General features: G+C 35.0%; 1 protein-coding gene across 1 annotated transcript in view; it reads right to left on the bottom strand.

Moving 5' to 3' along the window:
* Positions 1-3,274: 3,274 nt before the first annotated feature.
* The window catches only part of LOC149063813 (kinesin-like protein KIF21A), a 68,492-nt gene continuing 46,774 nt past the window's right edge, over positions 3,275-24,992 (bottom strand). The window contains exons 27-35 of the mRNA XM_089255650.1: positions 24,799-24,971; positions 23,887-23,979; positions 23,607-23,749; positions 21,973-22,156; positions 21,689-21,850; positions 18,084-18,204; positions 16,945-17,115; positions 7,160-7,359; positions 3,275-4,424 (exon numbers count right to left, since the gene is read on the bottom strand). Coding sequence (XP_089111776.1) covers positions 4,337-4,424; positions 7,160-7,359; positions 16,945-17,115; positions 18,084-18,204; positions 21,689-21,850; positions 21,973-22,156; positions 23,607-23,749; positions 23,887-23,979; positions 24,799-24,971 — 1,335 coding nt within the window. The 3' untranslated portion in view covers positions 3,275-4,336. The remainder of the gene's footprint in view (positions 4,425-7,159; positions 7,360-16,944; positions 17,116-18,083; positions 18,205-21,688; positions 21,851-21,972; positions 22,157-23,606; positions 23,750-23,886; positions 23,980-24,798; positions 24,972-24,992) is intronic.

Genomic DNA, 24,992 nt, shown 5'->3' with positions numbered 1-24,992 from the left:
AATTTATGAATTTTTTTTTCTTCTCAGAAATGAATTTCTTCAATTCTGTGAAATTTTTTCATTATATATATATAGATTTTCATTCATTTAGGGTATTTTCAAGTATTACGTCATCATCGATGGGGAGTTTCCGATTTGCTGACTTTTGATGATCGGGGGGGGGGGGGGGAAAGGGTCAAAAATGGCTAAAAATTTGCTTACGTAATACTTGAACGACCCCTAATTCTGAAATTATTTCCTTATCAAATGTTAATTTTTATTAATTCTGAGAAATTATTTTTTTCATCGAATATGAATTTTCATAAATCATGACTTCTTAAAAAATCACACTGCCTCCACTTTGGGTCATGAGGGCCCCAAGTTGGGAATCATGGTAATAAATACTTAGACTTTGAGGTAGAGTGCATTTCGATACTTTATACTCTCTTACCATATATTGCAAGAAAAGTATTCAACATCAATGCATTGCGATTACCAAGATATTTCTTTATAGTGTCTTGAGAACTTGAGAAAGTGGTGAACTAAAACTATTTAGTTATTACTGTGTGAGTTTTATAACTTTTTTATTAATGCGAGGTTATTAATGCGACCTCACATGGTAAAACAGGCAACTTGACTCGTTCAGTCTCCAAGCTACTGGAGATCAATTTAACTATCCCAGTGTAAGCAGTTTACTTAGCATTGAATGCTGAAAGTGAATATTGATCCATGAAATTAAAATTATTAATTTGAATAAAGTGGTGTAAATTTACCAAGAATTCATAAAAACACTTTTTGGTGTTAAAAAAAAATTACAAAAACTATTAATTGAAAAATTAATGCAATTGATGCTCATTTTTACAAACCTGTACAGACATGAGAAACTAGTAGGCCTACGTGAAATCAAAAGTTGGTAAATCAGGGGAAAAGACATTTAAAGCAATAGTAAATTGTTTGGGACCAGAAGATTAGTTCATAAAAAAAATAAAACCAAGCGTTGATTGCAATTTTTTTTTTGAAAAATTAGACAGAAGTGAGCATGAACCTTGTTAAAAGAAAAAATATATATCAAACTTCACACCATACATACACAATTATAATCGCTGTATCTGGAAAAAAATTAAGCTGCTTACTAATTAAGGATAGAGTTATTGCTCCTCGATAATTATTATTGATAGAGAGTTTCCTCTTCCCCAATCAAGCTGAGATGAGGATTTATTTTTGTATTTACATTCGAGTAGAAAAAAAAAAATCACATCCTATTTGTAGATGGGGGAGAAAAGATATGACTTTCCTGCTTTAAGAAAATGCTGCACACACTACTGTTGCTATAAATATACTGTTTCCAGTATTGCACAAAGTTTTAAAGTTGTCCAAAGAAAAAAATTCCAAAAACATTTCTCGACTGCTTCATTACAGAAATTTATATGGCTATAGTATTTCTGGATAATCTTACTTTTGGTGTGGTGGTTAAGGCGCTTTTTTTCTGTACAAAATCGCAGGGTATTTTAATCTACTAGTATTATGTATTTGGAATGAGATAAAATTTTATACCGAATACCGTTTTAGCAAAAATCTCATTTTAACAAACACTTTTTCAAATCCCTCAGATAAGTTTACATAGGAACAATGCAAGAAACCTGGAATTCCTTTATAACAAAATTCCATTATAACGAAGTGATTTCTCCGGTAGAGATGTGAGGTGAGAATATTCAATGTAAAAATTGGAGAATAATCGAGAATATTCATTTTTCTTTTAAATAATTTAAATTTTTTTACTAATTTTGTTTATATTGTGAAATATAAATAAGTTTTCATCGCCTGAAACATTTACAACAAAACAATTTTTGGTATAATCCCCCCCCCCCCCCAATGACAACTTTTAGTTCGAGAATATTCTCCAGGTCATGGTGAGAGGTTTTAAAAAAGTTTGGTTATAAAGATTTTAGAAACCTTTAAATTAAAACCTCAAAAAATTATTTCAAAATTAGATAAATATTTTAGAAATAAGTTCACAACAAAAGAAATTAAATCAAAGTTGATTGATAAAGGAAGCTATATTCTTATACAACCACCTTCATTCTAAGATACAGAACTGTTGTTTTCTTTGATGCACATACAATCAAATTCTGTATCACTCACATTTCTTTAAAAGTTGTGTAATTCAGTCCTGTTGGTTTAATTTTTTTGCTTTCAAACTTTAATATTGTGGTCTTCAAACTTTAATATTGTAGTCTACAAACTTCAATACACCCATCTTCTTGACGGGAAGAGAGACAGAGAATATTCTTGAGAATATGCTCTCAAAGGACTACTATTATAAATTACTAGAGAATATTATCAAAAATGATTATTATTATACAAAAATAATAATTATTATTCTCAAGTTACTTATCGAGATTATTTATTATAATACATGTTATTACATATATTTTTGATAATACTCTCTGGAAATATTTCGGTAACTGAAGAATATTCTCTGGAAGGACTATTATTAATAACTTCAGAATAATTCTTATTATTTTCTATAAGAATATTCCCCAGTAATTTATGAAAGTAGTCCTTCCAGAGAATATTCTCAAGGATATTATATGTAATTATATTATAAATAACAGGAGAATATTCTGAAGTTATTTATAATAGTAGTCCTAGCAGAGAATATTCTCCGAAAGATTATTCTCGATAATTTTACATCTCTATTCTGCGGTCTTTTGGAGTTCATTATAATGGGATTCTCTGCCACCGGACTTATCTCGTTGCCGAGATCTCTTCCAGCCCAGCTTCATGGCAGAGTCTGGAACAAAGTGAGTGTGTACACCTAACAGTCTGAGTGTGTAGCTAGTGTTGTATGACATTTCAATGCTGCCATCTATACTTCAAATTGTGAGTGAATTTTAATACGTAAATTCTCTCAAAGACAAGTATTTTTATCTAGGAGCAGGGTACCCCAGAAAAATAGCTTTTACCCATGGGCCTGTGACTCTGTTAAGACGGCCCTGCGCAGGCCAGGAGCGACTGATCTAGAGTGATAGCTGAGGAGCATAAAATCTAAAAGTCTTTTGGGTCTAGTCTTCCTTAGTACTATTTTTAACAAAAAATTAATTGCAACCATGACGTCAGTATATCCATAGCAGCAAGAACACAACTTAATGCTATTACCATATCCTTCCTATGCAGTTACGGATGAAACATTTAGAGGCCTAGAATTACGATATTCCAGGATTTTACAAAGTTCCAGAATTTTTTATGAAAATGGCTGAACACAAAAGACTTCCAAAAGGAACAGACAGCGAATAAAACAATTTTTTTTCCTTTTTTTGATTGTTAAAAAATACAACATAGGACATTTCCCATTTCAACAACAACAATCTTTGTGTAAATATAAATAAAACAAGTTAGTATACATACGCAATCTAAAAATAGAACAATTAAAAAAATTCTAGTCAACAAATTAACATTATACAAATCGAAAACACGCTATTCACACACACATACACATTCTACGTAATTAAATAACCACTATCACAGATTTCATTAATATGATTTTTTTTTCGAGTTAAATTTTCAAGGAGGAAGAAAATAAAATGACTGTTATTCGAGAACTAGAATGTTTAACACTTATCACATTTCATTTGTACAATGTTATCAAAAAATACAAGGAATGTTTGTGAGTGGAAAGACCAAATATACCATTAGTTTCTCCCATCGAACCATAGAGGATACCAGATTGAACACACAGAGGTATTAGGAATGTTAACGATTTTTTTATAAAATATTTTTTTTTACATAAATACACAACACTGTACAGTCTCTTAGTCAAAAATAATATTTTCCCACAGCAACTCAACTAATTAAAACGATTTCACCGATATTAGGCATGTGAAGATTCCTTGTCAATTAGCTTTAGAAGTATGATTAATTTCTGAATAATCTGACGGTGATCTTGGCTATTAGGATTCATCAAGCATATGATTTAAATGAATTGCTCATGATTAAGCCACAGCCAATATTCTGCAGAGAATTAAATCGGAACCCAACACCTGGAAGCCTACAGTCATATTTAGTGATTCGAAAATGAATTTATCATGAGAAGAAATAGTCACAAAATGCATATAAAAAACCATCTAAAATGGTAGCAATGGTATCGAGGTACGTTATATGGCATTGCCCAGTGAAATATGTATATTGCAATTTTTGGAACGCAAATATTACCAGGAAAATCCATCTACAAGCACGCTGTAACAGAAGGCACTTCAACTGATGAGACAATTTATTTCATTTTCTCCGTTATTTTGTAGCATCAGCAATCATTTTGCATCATGCGACTGCTGCCTACTGCCGCCTAATCTATGTTCGTTCACAGAAGATTTAAATTTTTAAAGTTTTCCTCCACCGGACTTGAATCGTTGCTATCATTGAGAATCCAAACTCCGATGGTATTATCACTGCAAAATAAAAAATGCATAGATGAAAAAAAATTGTAATTTTACGAAAATCAACACAAAACTCATTAATTTCAACAATTTGAAGAATGTAAAATTTTTCACACCACAGTCGTTTTTTGAACATGAGGACTAATTAGATAGGGACCTACAATTAGGAATACAGGAGCAATTTTTCCTCTAAAAGCAGTGGATTATGGGGTGGGAAGGGATATAGTCCATTTTGGAGCAGAAAAAATTAGCTAGAGCAGCAATTAGAAGAAAAAAAAAAACTAATTAATTGAAGCAAGAATGCTTGGTATCGATAAAAAAAACAATAAAAAAAATTATCATGTTATACTGACAAACTTTACCCATCAGTCTATTTAACTCTTAGGCTGAAGGAATGGTCGGCCAAAAGCTGCTCTCATAACAGCTGTGTAAAATAATACATTTTTCTCAGGTTTTTTTGTGAAGGATAGATGTCAATCAAACTCATACATTGCGAATACAGCGATACTTTGGCTAACGAAGATAATTCTTACAGGAGAATCACATTTGTTAGCTGAAAACTTCATAAGCCAGGGCATTCGTTACATGAGGTATCACTGTATCTAAGACAAACACTGCATGATATGGAGACCAGTCTTAGACGGAATCAAAAAGTAGTCTATCAATTAATGCATTTATGTGTATGCACCTTTAAAAAATGTAAATCTGTCTAAAATGGAATATTATTTCAGTCTCTTGATGTTTTTCTGTTTCATACAGGTTTCTTTGAATAATATAATCGGAAAAAAGTGTGGTACAAACAGAGAATCTGGGTTCGAACCCACAATCACAAACAAACTAGACATTTGGGTAAGGCAGCAACTCTACCACTACTCAACGACTTACAATCATCCCATATAGTACAAGCAAAACTGTTAGAGAATAGAAGGGGGGGGGGGGAACTAGAATATACAGTTTGTGATAACTCGAACTCAGATAGCTCAAATAGTTTTCACTCAGCCCTAGACCTTTTTCTGTATTTTAGTGTTAAAATTTACCCTTAAGCCGAAGTTTTTGGGAATGAGAGAAATTTAAAAAAATTGCATTTAGCAGATAGAATTCAGAATTTATCAATAGAATATAGTATTTGACAATAGAACTCAGTATTTAGCAGATTCATTTGTCTGCTTGCAAAATGTGAATGACTCTCATGAAAGAAGGAATAGGCAGTCAAAAATCACTACATTTTTTGACAGGAAATTATCTTGTATACACTTTGTTTATGATTTGTTTCATTTATACCAGTATTGTGTATTCCATTTCTATAATACAACATCTACATCTAGTTTATCTCTAAAAATATTTTCATTCTATTATTAAATACGATTAAATTAGAGTAACTTATCTTTATGAATTTCTTCATCTCCAGTAGTATGACATGTCTTACTAATATGATATTCGTAAATAGCGCTGTTATTTTAATGAATTTTTCTTTTTTTCACTCTGAAATCAGAATTTCCGATAAGTCGAACTAACGATAACTTGATGCCATCTCTCTACATCATTTTAAGTATTCCACGTTAAAAAAGTTCCTTTAAAAAAAAAATCCAAATCATCTCAAGATGATGGAGCATGCTGCTATGCTCATCATCCCTGGATGACAGGAGCACGCTCAGGTTTATGACATGCCTCGCACATATCGCTTGCTAAAGGATGCTGGCTAGAACAGTAGCAGTTTCAATAGGTTGAAAACTTTGTATAAGCTTTGAATGTGATTTTTTTAAAAATTATTATTCATTTAATAGAGAAATATTAATTTTTAATAATTTTGTCCCAGTGGAGACAAGATGACTTATCCTTCCGAGTTCACCTCAGTATATTATCCAGAAAACATCTGTTTCCTTCTAATATTTTTATTTTTGTTATTTTTACGTTCAGTCATTGGTGCCATCTATCTTCCCCATTACAAATGAGTAGATATGTAATCAAATGTTCATTTGTATTCTAAGTCTGTTGTGGCAATAGGCAATATTTTTTTTTAAAGAGAAAAGGGACTAAAGTATTTGAAAACCACAAAAAAGTCACATTCAGCCAACCACCACTGCGAATGTCTGAATATCTAACCCAGATTTTCGTGATTGAAACTACTAGGGGTGACAGCATGGTGTGCCACTGTATGAGGGCCGCAAAATCAGGGCAAGGAAAAAAATATATGCAGAAAAATTGAAAAAAATTTTTGTCAGTAAAATTCAAATTATGAGTGTACGTGACATGATGTCAGTGATAGGGTGAATTCTGATTTGTGGGAATTCTGTGATGCGAGATCCACGTCACAGAATCCCATGACGTGGGAGTCATGAATCAGAATTTAATATATCATGCCAGAGCAGCAGCAGCCTTTAGAAAGAATGCATTTAGCGGCACGCTGGAGCAAAATGTTTATGTGCCTTTTTCTGAAATTCTCGGATTTCGAAATTGACAACACTGACACATACAAGGCATGTATAAAAATAAATTCTTACTCTTACAAAAAAAACAAAAACAAAACAAGCACTATCTGGTGCAGAAAATTCCAAAAAACACACAACCGGAGCAGAATGACACAGAATGTTAATTTTGACACATTGTAGTGTAATTGGTGCAGAGTTCCTACCCCTAGACAACCGCTTTTCCCAAAGCATCAAAATCTGAATGTGCTGATTCTAGGCAGGAAATTATACTAATTAGAAAATATATGATTGAACAAGAAGTCAGTAAAAAGCACTTACTTCGAAGCAGTGAACATGCAGGTATCATTAGAAGTAATTGCATTGATAGCTGAGCCATGCGCTCTCAGCACTTCTAATCTCTCACAGGTGTCCACTGTCCAAAGGCCGAGGTAACCAGAACGACAACCAGTCAACAACAAGGTTCCGCTAGGAATGATTTCTAGGGCACAAATAGAATCTGTATGGGCTCCTTGCAATGACTGAAAAAAAATTGTTACAAAAATCATATGAAAGATAATACACGTGTTTCCTCTATTCATATAAAACTTGAACTTTATATAGTAAAACCTCCTCTAACGGCCACCTCTGGACAACTGTAATCTCCAGACACGACCACATTTTTTGTTTGGAACTGAATGCAAAGATTAATATTACAAGAAACCTCCGAATAACATCCACTTTCGACATGGAATCGAGGAAAAATATGCATATCGGATGAGGAAAAAATAATTTTTGAACTGATTTTTCAAGGGAGTTTTCGCACTCCCCAAACTTTATGGGGGGGGGGGGGGAGAGAAAGATTATGTATGCTTCCTTTCTCTGGGTAGAGATGCTAGATGGGTACAGCGTGTTTAAAAAAGAATCACCCGATTTGAAATGCGTATTTTCACACTGCAAGCCTGAATTTTAGGATGTCATAATAGTGCTGCAGATGATTAATCAATTACTATAATACATTATCAAATTTGTATTGTCAACATTATATTCATATATTTTAAAATAACCTAATATAACTACCATAATCAGTTACAGAATGGATTGTCATTTCACGTGCTGTATGTACATAGATCACAAATTATATATATATATATATACAGTCAAACCTTGTTAATGAGTCATTATTGGGAGAGCAAAAATATGACTTAGTAAGCGGAGTGACTCGTTAAACAGAGTAAGCCATAGCTGTGCCAATTCCTACCCGAGAACAATTGGGACTTCCAAAAAGTGACCCGGTAAGCGGAGTGACGTGTTAACCGGGTGACACACTAACGAGGTTTGACTGTATAGTGGTTTTTTTCAGAAATAAAACTATGCTCTCCCAATAACGGCCACCTCCCAATAGTGGCCACATTTTCATGGTTCCGTTAGTGGCTGTTGTTGGGATGTTTTACTGTACACTGTCAAAAAATAAATAAAATAATGCACCAGGAGGAAAACTTTTATGTCAATGAAATTTGAAGTGTGTAATTGTTAGCTGGCTGTCATAAGCGATGGCTTCTCATACCGATAAGATCAGATACACATCCTGCCCTACAAATGGCTTCCCATACCACCACACACGCAGTTGGGGTCATTGCATTTTGCATTGAAAATGTGTGAACATAGCATGAAGATCCTGTGCACCCCTTAGCAACTACTTGTGAAACCCAGGGGATGTGGACTGCACCTTTTGGAAACCATGCTGCAACAGAGATGGGTTCTAGAGCTGCAAAATCTGTGTGGTTACACAGGTGCCACTATAAGAAGAGCACCACATGAAAAATAGAAATAATAAGAAAAAAAGGAACGAGTAAATTTAAATTCTGAATTTAATGCATTCCATCTAGCAGGGAGTTTTCAAGGTTATTTTCACTGATGCAGCTTATAAACCAGATGGGTGCCAAAACAATGTCTCGAGCATCCAATGACATAGGACAGAACCCATATTTATTTTCATGTTCATGGGGGTTTAAGGCAGGGTTGGGTTTTTGACATGACAAGTGTCAAAAACAGGTTTAAACTGTCAAAAACCTAAATGAATGTTTTTTGATAATGTTTTGAACACAATAGGAATATAACATGATGAAAGACTTACTTTTTTGTATATTACAATGCTTTATTTTTTAAACATGAATTTATTACAATAATTAAAACAAAATATTAATTAAAATTTGCAATTTTGAATTTTTCAACAAAAAGTCTAGAAATATAAAATATTGTTTTGTGGTTCATTTTATCTAAGCTACTGATTATCTGTGTTCAATTTGCTAAGTGGAATAGAGCTGCTTATTCAAAATATGAACATTACAATATACATATACTTGCAATACATACAATATACATTAGAACAGTTGACTCCACCTTTGAGGCTGAGGGACAATGCCCTCTCATGCCCCCAACCCCCGTATCTCTGCCCATGCTTCAGAAACTATAAACCAGTGTTAAAACAGTAAAAAACACTTTTATGTAGGTTAAAGGGTTTTATATTCGGAATTATAATTAATGAGAATCTATTTTGATACTTCAAATTTTCTGATCTGCCCAAAATTTTATTCCATGTAAAAATTCTCTCACAGAATCTGTTAATACACCAATTAAACACATTTATTTTCATCTAAAAATTTCTTAGAGCTCAGTGTGTATTAATTCACAGAGTTTTAAAGAGTATTTTCAACCAAAGAAGAACTGATAAGACTTGATACCCAAAACATTTTTTTTGCACATTTAAATTTAAATACAGCTTTAACTGGAAAACCATTGCATTGTAAATGCTATTAAATATACCATATCATAGTGCAGAAGTAAGAATAACTAGGTTTGACTAAGGATAAGTTACAGGAGTTTCTTAAGCTTCATGTACAAGCTAGTATTACCAAATTAAATGACATTTTAGTTGTGCAATTTAGTATTTTGATCGCTAGATATATTTCAATGTTATGCACAATAAGAGTATCTCAGTGATTATCTAGATAGTTTAATAATAACAGAAATCATAATTATGTACATGATGTAATAAACTTTTTTAAGCACTTATCTGTTGTAAAAAGAGTACGACAGATAGTTTATATCAAAGCACATATATAAGCAGTTGAAGAAATTTTGGAATGTCAAATCATTCCATAGTTTTTCCTTCAGTGGTTATGCTATGCTTTATTCAAATTGTATGTATAAGAAAAAAACCATATATATTTTTATGCAAAATAATTCTGCGTAGAGTAGAAAATTATTTTACAATCATATTAAATATTTATTCTTTGTATAGCAGTCACTTTAAACATTACACGCAATTAATGTGTGTATTTCCAATGGGAATTTTTATATTGAAAAGCAATATTTTTGAGGTTTTTGACGTGACAGTTTAAACCGTCAAAAACTGCCATGTGTCAAAAACCTGCCAACCCTGGTTTAAGGAAGGAAAACTCTTTCAGAATAAATGTTGGACTATTTTTCTTATGATATGCACTGTTTTCCTTTTATTTTCGCATCCAAAAAAGTCTGTTATTTAGAAAGCTTTGTACAAAGGTTAACGTTAATCCAATGGGATGCATTCTTTTCCAAGAAGCTGTGGCCGTTGTTCAGAGGTAACCATTACAAGAGATTTTACTGTAATATAACTGCCTGCAAAATTTTGTAGTGATTGGACTATTCTTTCTTGGTGCATTATTTTCTTTGCCAGGAGTATATACATTATAAAACAAAAAACAAAAATACTATATGCAATCACAGCACAATGCCAAAACTTCAATAATGATCATTCTATCACCCTTCCAGTTAAAAAGTGGTGTGGAAGCTGATTTCCATTGCCTTGGTTGAAAAGGAAATAAATATTTTATAGGGTTTGCAACAAGGCCCCACACAGTTTTTACACATAAGCCCAGCGCTGCTTAGGAGACCATGAATATAAGCTTGTTAATTAATGCAAGGGGTTCTATACCTTTTTTGATGCAGTGTCTCTCCCAAGTTCAAGAAATCTCTTCCAAGATTTAATCCATATTTATCAAGAAACTAATTACTTCAAAAAAATTTACAGCTGAGAAATTTACAAAATTTTGAAGTTCTGGAGCTTCTAGAGAAGAAGCTTGTCTCCCAGTTCTTCCCTCTCCCTACAATATTAACCCTCTGAGTTACATGGATGCCTCCTTTTAAAAGACTCTTATTTTAACATCATGACAAGCCCAGATATTACGTAAAGTTGATTTCTCAACGAAAAACTTAAAAAAACCACCATTTTATAGGAGAGTTTGGTGATATCTATTATGCTGCAAAAAGGCTTAAATTAAACTTAGTTACGTGGATATTACTGAGAAAAAAAATTAAGGTAAGCTGTGTTGCGCCACAACCGCCACTTTCTAATGTGAATATGTTAATCAGTAAAGCATTAACAAACTTTGCTTTTTCTGAATCCCCACAAGCTGTGCTATACAGGGTGTCCCATTAAGACCTCTGCATAGTGAGATTCCTCGCTTAGAATACATAAAAAATGCCTGAAGAACTGTACCTCTATGACCCATGGTTGTCGAGGAAAATGCAAAAGAAAAGGAAAATATGATGTCATATCCGGTACTATATCAAACGACAGTTTGACGTCATTCCACAGCGTGTGCATGCATGCCTCGATATGCGCAGTGGGAATTTTGAACATCTTTCTATATAAACATATGAAAAATCAATGTTAATGTTTCCAATAAAGTTTTTTTTTTCTTGCACCATATATGACGTCATACTTTTCTTTCACATTTTTCTCTAAAACTATGGGTCATACAGGTACAGTTTTTGGGCATTTTTATGTATTCCAAGTGATGAATCTGGCTGTGCAGAGTTTGGGTGGTCTTGATGGGAACATGCTATATATTCTTTCCAATAATTTATGTTCCAAAAACCATTTGTAAGTCTTATCTTTCACTACTATGCAAAAGATTAAAAATTTTGCAGTTTTATGACCGTATTTTTTCTTCAAAATCTTATCTCATCACAAAAAAATCATCTGTTATCTCAATAAAGCATTCGATCGGGTCCAACACGGCAAACTCTTGAAGCGTTTACACAAGATTGGAATAGGGGGCAACTTGCTGAATTGGATAGAATCGTGGTTAAGAGATAGGTCGCAACGAGTTATGGTGAACGGGGAATTCTCTGGTTGGACAGACGTCACAAGTGGAGTTGCTCAGGGAAGTGTCCTTGGCTTCATACTTTTTTCACTTTTTATCGATAAACTCGATCAGGGTATCAATGGGATTACTAGCAAATTCACAGATGATGTTAAGCTAATGGGGGTAATCGGGAATGAAAGCGATAGGGAGTTGCTCCAGACCAACTTAAACAGGATTGCAGCAAGGGCAAATGAATGCAGCATGACGTTTAGTGTTGATAAGTGCATGGTCGCTCTTTTGGTTCGAACAACCCACGGTTCTCTTACGAGTTGAATGGTGTCACTATCCCGGATGCAACTACCGTCACCGATTTGGGAATTCTCATTGACGAGCGACTTAGGTTTTCTGAACATTGTTCAGCGGTGGTCAAAAAAGTGAATAGAATGCTTGTGGTCTCATTTTCAAAAAGGTCTCTTCGCGTTCTCCTAAAGTCATTCTTCCGCTTTTTCGAGGCTTAGTTCGTCCTGGACTGGAGTATGCTGTAAGGTTTTGGAGACAATACCTACAGAGGGACATAGACTTGGTTGAAGGGGTGCAGAGAAGAGCTACACGTGTCCTTATTGGCACACAGGGCTTGAGTTATGAAGAGAGACTTCATTGTTTGAATATGTTTACATTGGATGAACGCAGGTGTCGAGGAGATATGATCGAAGTGTTCAAAATTTTCAATGGGATGGACCATGAACTTTTAGTACACCACCAATCGACTGCTTTTACAAGGGGACACCAGTATCGATTGGTGAGGGCCCGAGTGGCGTGGTGGTAAGATGCTCGTCTACCACCGTGAAGGTTGCTGTCACGGTCCCGGGTTCGAATCCGAGGGAGGATAATAGATAAGATATTTTCCCTAACGAGCTTGAGGTGACCACCGATAGACAGCGCCTCCGTTTCCAGCCCATCTCATTAATGGCAGTAAATTACAATATAGCGATATGGCCAGAGTTGGTGTTTGGTGAAGTAGTAGTATCGATTGGTGAACGACAATGCAAAGTTATGGTGTCGCAGGGAATTTTTCTCTAATAGGGTTGTTAATAAATGGAATAGCTTACCCCCGGAGGTAGTAAATTGTAACACAATTGACACGTTTAAAAAGAAATACGATAAACATGTTGGGGTAAATCGAGAAGCTATCCATTCTTAGAATAAGACAACCATAATATTCTTTATGGGCATTGTATCATGTGTATATATTTTTTATAATTTTTTGATTGTGTTTTTCATTAGGTTGCTGTATTTTTGAAATATATGACATGCATATTTTTATGGGCATCTTTTTATCAGCCACCTCGTTGGGCATTTTGCCTGTTGTGGCGTTGTATTTGTATTTGTATCACATTTTTGTAGAACTTGCCAAATCAAATTCAATGACACAATGCATTAAGTGATAGCAGGCAGGGTTCCCAAGCTATACCAATTTTTTTGTTGCATAAGACAACGGTTTTCGTATGTCATGTTTGCGACACTACAGTGTTATCTAATGACATAATATTGAGATCCAATTCTTATCATTAGAAATTTTCAAACTTTGCGCCTTTCCACTAATACAGGGCACCCATAATTAAAAGACCCTATTTTAAAGTAGCCTACAGGCAAAACCGGTCATCAGAAAATTGTAAAATTTTGTGGAAAATTTTGTGAAGTGATGGGAATTTGTTTCAAGGGGGGGGGGGAAATTAGTTGAACATGTTGCACCACAGGTAGTTTTATTAAGAAATTACACATTTAGGCAAACGTTTACAATCTCAACAATTGTTAAAAATGTTTACAATTGTTACTGCAACAAAACATGTTTCACACGTCATCATTTTCAGATACCATGTGAAATCGCAAGATGGCATGTTCCACAACTGACGTGAAATGCTGCCTTTAAAGTCAGGTAAAGTTCTTGGACTGTCATGAGTTATCGATGTTTCAAATGCTCCCAAAGCCAAAAATCACATGGATTAAGGTCCAGGGATCAGAGAGGCCATAGATTAGGGAAGTGCTGGCTGATGACATGTTCTTCTGTAAAATGTGTTTTAAGAACATTCTTAACACACACTGCAATGTGCGGAGGAGCTCCGTTTTGCATAAAGATTGTGTCTGAACCTCTAAAACCGCATGCGTGAAAATGTGATTCGTCTAGAGTATACTCCAAGGCCATTCTGAATCGACCTCAATGCGAGCTAGAAACTGCAGTTGTAACATTACCATTAGGTACCGGCAGAAATGCCCCTTATTCTAGTCATTTTAAGGTGATAATTATTGTCAAACATTTTAATTTGTTTCTGGGATTGATCTGCAAGATTATGTGCCACTGATCGACTGCCATGTTTGTATTTATGTTGTTGCCAGAGAATCTGTGATATATTATTTTGTGCAATATTATTTTCCGCCTATAATAATATGTAAATGAGATGTTAATTCAGTGTCATAGATTCGTCCTGGTGATTGGTTCCTGTCATGATGCATGATGGGAGTGCTCTCAGAAAAATACCGGATACACACAGTAAAACGTATCTCTGATTCCAGCTTCTTTGAAACAGATGCCTTATCATAAAGGCGTTTTGCCCTATTGAGGCGTACGCAGATTCTCTCTCAATCATATTGGTGTACTGAAAGTTGAAAGGCATGCCTCGGCACCACTTGGGTCACCATACACCACATGTATGGTTTGACCACCAGTCAACATATCCGTTCTATAGTTTGACCGGTGACTCGACTGGATAACTCATGTGATTCAACGTCGTCTTGGTTCCGTCTACTCCATGGATTGACCGGTAGCTTGACAAGATACCACTTGGTGAGATTTGACACTATCCTGTTTCCGGCATTTCTCCGACCGTTTGACATACAATGGACTAACCAACAGACTGTAAAGAATGTCCCCGGACTATCTCCAATCTAACTGTAGTCTCACGGATGTTGGACTGCTACATGGATGAGGTAATCATGATAAGTGTTTTTTCTGTCATCTTGGCAAATGGTGTTATTAATTGTTGTGTTTGAGAAAATATAATTAACTTACTGTGACAATCAAGTGTCTGAAAAGTGTTTTAATATTTAATAGAATAAATGTTTATTTTTTAAAAGAACAAACTGGTTTGTTTCATTGTTGCCATCTGTTCAATGAGTAATACTGGATTCAATATGACAATTATACCGGGAAATGCAAAAGGTATGTTGCACAGTGATAACCAGAGTCGAGCGTCATAATCATGCAGAAGCAACTACTGCACAAGTGAAAGTTTGTATGGATAATATATATCTGAGGACATTCCGCATGATCTTATGAACAGTTGAAAGTGGCCTATCCAACACCTGTGCTACACGCTTGACACGAGAATTCAAAGCTCTCTCCTCTTCCACCTGAAGCGAAACCTCCTGTACTGCATCTATAGAAATTGGTTTTCTTCCTCTTCCAGGACGAACAGCCAACGATCCTGTGGTTTCAAATTTTGTAATCATACTCCAAAGGTTTTTAACTTTCATTGGACTTTCTCAAATCCTCTTCCAAGTATTTCTGTAGAGCAGTTACTTTGGAATTGTTGTTTTGGTAAAACAATTTGACCAAGAAAGCGGGATCTCGTAAACTTATTATCATTGTGAGCCGCAAACACATTGAGAAACAAGATCTCCATGAATTTTTCTAGATTTTATAACAGCTGCTGCGTCACATCACATAAATTTACATGTTTACTACAGGAATTCAAAATGAAATGTCCTCTGTTGGTGACATGTGCAACTAATAGGGCAATGCAGAACTTGCCTGGGGAGGTGTTGGAGATTTTTCTTAATTGGTTTTTTAAAAAAATTTCAATTTTTTTTTTTGTGAATTTGTTTTTGATCGGGTCTATGAGCAGTACCGGGGAAAGGGGGGGTACTCCCTCTTGGGCGAATATCCGGATTTCAAAAGTGTGTTGGCACATCTGTATACATAGTATAAAAAAAAAGATGTTGAGAGAGTTTTTCATCTTTCTTTTTTAAATTCTTTATCAATTGTGAAATTGTTCGTCTTAACCTTCAATCAATATTTATTTTTTTACAGTTCTTCTTAGTGTTTTATGAAAGTTACTTTGAAATTTTAGGCATTATTTGAAAGAAATTAAACAATTTTTCATAAAATTGTGTTTCTACCAATAAATGAGATTCCAGAATGAATTATCTTCATTAGCTGATGTATCACTGTACTTAATGATTATGAAATCCTTCTTCATGAAAAGTATGATTATTTCTCATTAATTCATAAGAAAAAAAAAGTTGGAATTTTCGGACTTGTCGTTTTTTCCCCTCTAGGATTAATTTCTTTTATTTGTGTATTTGTGTGAAAATGGCTGAAACAGAAGTGCGTTTTTTTTTATGTTGCTTGTAAATGTTAAATATTTTAGATCATTAATTCATGATGACTATTTCATCTAAATTTTTCCAGTCAATTTTTCATCAATTCAGTTTTATTATTCATTGAAAATTTAGTTAGTGTTGTTGCTTTATAAAGGTTTCGTAGCGTGGGGGCATTGAATGCAGGTTTCCAGTCTGTGGTGAACTGTATAGCTGTTGATGATAACCCCCCCCCCCCAAAACAAATTCCCATGACTTCATGAAGTCCTATACAAAACTTCACATTTTTCTGATGACTGGTGTCACCTGTAGGCTACTTTAAAATAGGGTCTTTTAATTATGGATGCCCTGTATATTAAACATTGTCTTTGCACGTGTTGTCCAGATGTTATTTGGATTTCAAGTCTTATTTTCATGCCGCTAAAAAATTTGCGCCAATTTATGATATATTCCTGTCAAAATGTGGTAAATCCATGACAAAAGTAAAAAGTAAAAAAGGAAAACACTTTTTTTTTAGTTTTATACCAATGATTCAGCAATGTGATCTATGATCAGAATTGGCATTGCTAGAGACTTTTTTTTAAAATTAGAATTACTCAGACGGTAAGCTCAGATTACCTTCTCAGAAGAATGACTTTTTAGATCCCACTTTTTGATGCTTGAGTCTTTAGATGCAGAAAATAGGGAATCACTGCTGATGGCCAAAGCCTGGATAGAATCATGATGAGGCGGAATCAGGTTATTGGTTGGAGAATGTAAGCCTCTGCTATTCTCCATGACCTCGAAAATCTGAAAATGAATTTAGGACACAATGATGCAGTTTCTGATTCATCACAGCCGTGTATTACGCAGATGAATATACAAATAAAATACAACATACATTACATAGTTATTCAGAGAAATAAGGACAGTTTATTCTTTAATTTTCAAAATTAACAGCAGAATTAAGCTTCAGTTTAGAAATATGCATAAATGATGTTAGTCAACGAGTAGTTTCAACATTAATATTAGCTAATGTCATCATTTTGAGGCAACTGAGTCTACTGTATTTCTAATCGGAGAAAGAATCCAAATAACAGATGATCCCAAAAAAAATCATTCATATTGCAGATGGGGGGGGGGGGGGGGGGGGAGGTATCTTCTTCAAACCTGAGCCAAAATTAACCGTGAAAGTTTTTTTCTATTTGTGTTTGTCACAATGCCCTTTAAAATGAAACAAGGTTTTTTGAGAAAATTAATAAATTAGGGTAAATATCTTCACTAAGATCATTGGCGTCAGGTACCCTTATGCATGCCTCAAGTCTTGAAAAAAAAGTCATTAAAGCCATTAAATTTAAAAACATTAAAAATCGCTAAAAAATGAAAGTATACACATAAGTGTACTTCTAGTGTGAAGAGGTTGCAAAGTTATTAAAATAAAAAACTTCGAATATCTAGGCAAATACTACACTGTGAAAAATGACATTTTTTTGTTGGACTTGGGAGAGACAGGCAACCACTTTCCGATTGTTTTTGGGGGAAATGGTGAGCAAAAATTAATTTTTTTATTTAAATAACTATACAACCCCTTGCACTATAAATTATATATATCTGAGGTTAATACACTATTTGGATAATTTTTCCAATTGGAAGTATGCTTCTAGGATCAACGGTTTGAGAGTTATTCCAGGATAAATTGACTTTCCTATGCACTTTTATATTATGTATAAAAAACTAAATGCTTAAAAAAATTCAGGAGGCGGGTAAAGATCTCCTACCTTAATTTCACGATCTTTGGTACCACAGACCACCAGATTTTTGTCGAGACCCATATCATCAACAGCTATACAGTTCACCACAGACTGGAAACCTGCATTCAATGCCCCCACGCTACGAAACCTTTATAAAGCAACAACACGAACTAAATTTTCAATGAATAATAAAACTGAAAGGGAAAAATTTAGATGAAATAGTCATCATGAATTAATGATCTAAAATATTTAACATTTACAAGCAACATAAAAAAAAACGCACTTCTGTTTCAGCCATTTTCACACAAATACACAAATAAAAGAAATTAATCCTAGAGGGGGAAAAAATTACAAGTCCGAAAATTCCAACTTTTTTTTTCTTATGAATTAATGAGAAATAATCAAACTTTTCATGATGAAGGATTTCATAATCATTAAGTACAGTGATACATCAGCTAATGAAGATAATTCATTCTTTCAAATAATGCCTAAAATTTCAAAGTAACTTTCATAAAACACTAAGAAGAACTGTAAAAAAAATAAATATTGATTGAAGGTTAAGACGAACAATTTCACAATTGATAAAGAATTTAAAAAAGAAAGATGAAAAACTCTCTCAACATCTTTTTTTTTATACTATGTATACAGATGTGCCAACACACTTTTGAAATCCGGATATTCGCCCAAGAGGGAGTACCCCCCTTCCCCCGGTACTGCTCATAGACCCGATCGAAAACAAATTCACAAAAAAAAAAAATTGAAATTTTTTTAAAAAACCAATTAAGAAAAATCTCCAACACCTCCCCAGGCAAGTTCTGCATTGCCCCTGAGCAGAATATAATTCAATGTCAGTCTTTCCATGTAGAATAGAGAAATTACATCTACATACTGTTAATAAAACATGAGTGTTGCCTTTCATGGATGCTATCAGTCTATCAGTGATTGATAATCTTGGACACATGAACTCGTAAAAGCAGTTTTATATTTTCTTTCTGACGACGTATTTAATACAAATACAAATACAAATACAACGCCACAACAAGCAAATTGCCCAACGAGGTGGCTGATCCCCGAGCCCCTACCTACTACACCACACATGAACCCCCCCCCCCCCACGGAACCCCCCAACGAATCGGTACGTGCGGGAATGTGCGTGTACGTGTAGTGCAACCTGACGTAAAGTTTGTTTCTGTGTAATGCTTGTTATGTGTAGTGCTGTCATCTGCCCCCAGTTTTACTAACTATGAGTGAAGTGTTATGATTGAATGATTTACCGTTGTAGGACTGTTGCTCTCTGTGGCGAGACTTTTTAACGGGGAGATCGGCTCGCATTTGCGCCTTGAAGTTGGGAACCACAGAAAACCAACTTCAGCCGACCACCACTGTGGGGTTCGAACCCGGATCCTCGCATCACGAGTCCGGCACTATAACCACTCCACCACCACAGCGGCAAAACAGTGTAATTAATTGGAGGTGGGTGGATTTGAACCCATGTACCCTGAACTCTTCCTATCTCTAACTCTGTATCTTACCAACCCGCCACTACAGCACTGATGAAAGGAAACAATTAAAAAACTTCAAAATACAAAGCTGCTGATGAAAAAAACTTATTGTGTTTACCACATGGCTGTTAATGGAATACAATAATGATTATACAGTAATTTCAGCAACCAGTCATCTTCCCTGATAAATGATTGCGGATGAACTCTAAGTAAATAAAGTTACGTCTTTGCCAGTTGCTTAAATGTGGTCAACAAGACTTTTTTATGGCCCAAATCCAGACAGCAGGAGGAAGGGTGAAAAATCCGGAGTCTCTAGCCTAAATCTGGAGAGTTGGCAGGTCTGTTTATGCCATCGCCGGGTTTGTGAGCCAAGAAAGAGTGTGTGAGATGGTGTGCTTATGTGGTTAAGTCAGCTCATTTCTCTCTCATGTACATACAGATGGAAAAGATAAGTTCCTAGAATGTTCAGTTCGGTATTAAGAGTCAATGTATGCACTGAAACCATTCAAGTCGGAGGGTTTATTTTCTTTGCATTAAATACGTTTTCTATCAAAACTTAATCATCATCAGCTCATTCTCACATGAAATGGCTCAAAATCTTAGAGAAATAGAGGTGTATCTGGGAAGCAATTCTGAGGTGGAAATGAATTAATCTGGCTCAAGTGATAGTTATTCATTGGAGCTGCTATGGTGGTCAAATGATCATAGTGACAGACTCGCATCACAGGGATCTGGGTTCGAGCCCCACCATTGTGATCGGCTGAAGTTGGTTTTTGGTGGTTCCCAACTACGAGCTGCAAATACAAGCCAATCTCCCCGTTAAAAAGCCTCGCCACAGAGAGCAACAGACCTACACACACAGTACAAATATTCATCGCTATGGTGGTGGAGTGGTCATAGTGACGGACTCGCATCGCCAGGATTCGGGTTCGAACCCCACCGTCGTCATAGTGGTGGTCGGCTGAAGTTGGTTTTTTCTGGTTCCCAACTTCAAGGCGCGAATGCGAGCCGATCTCCCTTTTAAAAAAGTCTCGCCACAAACAGTACAAATGTAATTCAATCATAACACATCACTCACTTCACTTCTGAAATATAGATGGCGGCACTGAAAAATCAAACACAACACTACATAAGCACTCAGATAAACAGGTACGCACACAGTTACATTTCCAGCATAACTCACTAGGTAGTAAATTGTCCATGGCGATAGACCTGAGTTGTGCTTGGTTTGAAAGAAACTTATTCATTGGATTCCTTTTGTTCACCATGAAAATTTAAACAGTGATGCAGTTGATTTATTTAAGTTCCGCATAGGAATATGGACGAGGTGCATGTCTGGTTTAGTAGTAGTTGTTCTATGTTAGTGTATGCATCCATATCAACTAAAATGTTTGCTAGTTGAATCAGAATTTGTTAACAGAAAAATTCATAAGCTGAGGCATCACTGTACTGAGGTGAATCTAATATTTGTTTGTGTATGAGCAACACATCAGGGGAGCCTGGGCAAAGCAGGAATCAGGCATTCTCTGCAACTAAGATCAGAGATGTTCAGTTAGTCAGTGAATATATTTGTTAAAATTCTGGGACCCTGAAATTGTGGAAGTGTAGGCAAATGTCTCACTTACCCATGCAGAAACTGGCCCTATATGAGCAAAGTGTGCTGCGAACATGTCAGGCCAGATAAAAATAAATCACTACAGTAAAAGAATGCAATATTGTGATATATATCACATTGATAAGTTGTGCATGGTTCATTTCAATACCAGAGGAGCAAAAAAGAATGTGCAACACTGTTGAATGAGTCAAACTATAACACGGTAAGAAATAACTCAAATGCACATTTTACAAAGTTGAGGGTGCAATTGACTAAGTTATAATAACTAGACTGCTTTACAAAAAATTATGCTTGTTGTAAAAACTCTAGAATCAGCAGAGATCAGGTGGCCCAAATATTGTAGTCTGAGGGTTATAGAGTCTAATCTATCAAATTTCTATTATGATAACTTTCACAAAGCCCATGTGGTTCATGTTCACAGCCTCACATTGTCACATTAAGGCCAAAGAAAAGAAAAACAGACAATATATAAACTTTGCTACGTAGATAAAAAATAATAAATAAACTCTACTTACATTCTGAGGTCCCACATTCTCACGGTAGCGGTAGAAGCACTGAACAACATTGTTCCGTAATGATTCAAAGCTATATCATTGATCTTATTTTCACCAGGAGGAATGTTACATGATTGAGTTTCAGATGCTGCCAATGATCCTTTTTTACAGACACCAGATGAACTGAAATAGTTGTAAGTATTTTTTGATTTGCAATATCATAAACATAGAATCAAAAACACAAGATAATTAACTGCACCATACGTATCAACAAATTGTTTGGAATTATGTGATTTTATAATTACCATAGCGTCTGAATACATGCTGATGGTTTCTGCCTCATATCCCACACTTTCACATAAGACAATGAACTAGAAAATGCAAGTCTTGAATATCCACAATAGCTAACTTTAACGACAGAACTTGGATGGCCGGTCAACTGTTCAACTTCCTTGCCTGAAGTGATGTCCCAGATCTTTACAGTGCAGTCTTCATTAAAAGGAATAAAAAAACTATTGATCATCAATGGATTACACATAACTCTTAGATTTTCACAAGAACAGCTTCCTGCAGAAGTCTGAAACACATTAAAAGACACATGAATTAATGAACGTAATCAGGGCCATGTCACAGCTCCATGATCCATTGTAGTAGTAAAGTCAATGTGGGATTCACTTCCATGGTCTCATAAGTCAGAAAATAAATTACCCCTTCAGGCAATCAGTCCTTGAGAGAATTAGACAATACTATTTTATTGAACCTGCTTGAACCCAAAGTATGTATGACACTAGCAGTTCAATGCAATCAAACTTATAAAGTTCCTGCTGCAGCAGCAGGCATAGGCAGATACTGGGAGGCAATACCCTGGTTCAGTGAAACTTTTTTAATATTGACATAGGTTGGGGGGAATGGAAATTCCCCTCCCCATTTACTATGCACCGCCCCTCCCTTTTAAGGAGTCTGTACCTGCTTATGGCAGCAGGTGAAATGTTTGAAACTGAATTTTGTTGTATGCTCCTTCTATGGAGCATAAACATTGAAGTTCTATGTTCTTCATCTTGCATCGGCCATAAAAGTTTAAGAAAATACTTCTATCCATAAAGATTTTGATGGAATGAGTTGATTCTCAATATATACTAATGACTATTCATGTTCACAACCTAGTAAAATTTTCTTTTCCTGCAGCTGTTTACATGACACGCAACAGAAACAAACTTGGAACTTTCCTCATGAAGCATTCAAGGAGATAAAGTTCATAACCGAATTCTGGAAACTTTAGAGGAAAAGTGTATAAAACAAAATTTATTTCATAAATTTCACTGAAAATTTAATTTCTTATTGATATTGTAATTCCTTCAATTCTAATTTAAATGAATACGACCCAGAAGCTCTTCGTGACATTTGAATACTACAAAGAGTTTTTCTTCGGTAGACATTTAATGATTGCATATTTAATTATCTACTTCACCAAACACCAACTCTGGCCATATTGCTATGTTGAAATTTACTGCCATTAATGAAATGGGTTGGAAATGAAAGGGCTGCCTAAAAAAAGCTCATTAGGGAAAATATCTATATTCCCCCCTGGGGCTTGAACCTGGGACTGTGACAGCAATCTTCACGGTGGTAGATGAGCATCTTACCACCGTGCCACCCGAGCACTCAAATATTCTATTATCTGGAAATTTCGATTTACAAACACAGGCTCATCTCAATTACATTAGATGAGAGAGGTTTTACTGTCTATCAACTATGTGCATTATAATGAAAAAAAACCACAGTTTCCTGAAAATTATGCTTCTTCTGCAAAATGCGATCACATAACATGCCATCAGCAAAGACACTCAAAACTCTGAAGTTAAAAGAAAATCTAAAAGTTTTCTAAACACGTTAATCACAATTATTATGAGTAAGTTGATAATGGTAGGCTTTTACTTACCTTTAGAGCCGCTAAACAACACATCTTCATTACAAGCTAGACTGGTAACACCATGAGCATGGCCTTCAGCTACATGAGTGCACATCAGATACATGCTTGTCTGCATACGATTTGACTTCAATGGAAATGGAATCATTTCTCCTCTGTGTCGAAATAACATTAAAATTTTAGAAGTCTCCACACCCACAAGATAGAAGCAATTTCTTGGCATTCATAAATGATACACATATTATACACAATATTCATAAAAATCAGAAACAAATAAGCAACAAACACTCACTCAGAAATTCGGTAATCTCGATATGATTGGATGAAGTTATCATTACTACTACCACTTCGACAGAATCTAGAATTTAAATCATATGTTGAAACCCTGGAAAATACAATGAAGCATCATGTTGGTGCCAAATAAATTTGAAGCAATAAGTTTATTGCAGGAAAGAGACTTTCTGTTTATAGTGCTGACAGAGAACAGGCATTAGAATACTAGGATTATCGTCCACTAAGTCCCCTCTTATTCCTAAAGCCAATTGAGAGCCTATGACATTTATTATGGACGTATTTGGCTAAAAATAAATGTTGAGATATTGTATGAGCTCATAAAATTAATGTATTAGAGCATGCTATGTTTTTCATCCAGGCAGTGTATATTATTTATTTTCCTCTGACCTAGAAAAATTATTTTCACAAAAGCTAGGCCTATATCAATGACGAATACTGCAGACATGTCAGAATAATGACTCAATTCTATTTGATAAAACTATTGGAGGTGTCTTTATCCTTACAAGACTCTCCCACTGTCTATACTTACAGTAAAAGAAAATGCTAGAAAAGAAAAAATAAGTAATTCTAGATGTTTTTAACAGTAATATATTATTTTGAATGATTATTCAAAAACTAGGTAGGAAGCATTACTATAAATGATGGACTTACAGCAATCAGAGGTTAGCTCCATTTGGTCAAGAAGGGACCAGCTGTCCCCCCCCCTTTTTTTTGACCCAATGCTACGATGGTGTTAGCTCTATCTATTGAGCAACACAGGAACTGCTAAAGTTAACTTCATCTAGCACCACATGGAGGAAAAAATTTATCTTAACAAGAAAGTGAACTTGACTGATAAATGCCAAAAAATGGAGCTAACCCCAATCTTGCTGCAAGTCCCTTCAATTTTTAAACAAAATTCATTACTCACAAAGAATCACCAACTCCACTGGCTTTCCCACGAATCACAGCTTCGCTAGGCTTTTTAGGAAAATCCAGCAATGGGTCTTGCATGTTTGTGAATTGGTTATCACCACCATTATCGCCACATTCCACCTTTCCAGAAAATAACAATTCCTCTGCTGTAGCTGCCATTTCTCTTGCCTTTGAGAAAAAAATTATTTG

Source organism: Pholcus phalangioides, unplaced genomic scaffold (assembly GCF_987345545.1).
Source record: "Pholcus phalangioides strain wild (caught in Gottingen) unplaced genomic scaffold, Ppha-v1.0 ptg000043l_1, whole genome shotgun sequence".
Classification (NCBI taxonomy): Eukaryota; Metazoa; Arthropoda; class Arachnida; order Araneae; family Pholcidae; genus Pholcus; species Pholcus phalangioides.
This window is presented reverse-complemented; position numbering and strand designations above follow the sequence as displayed.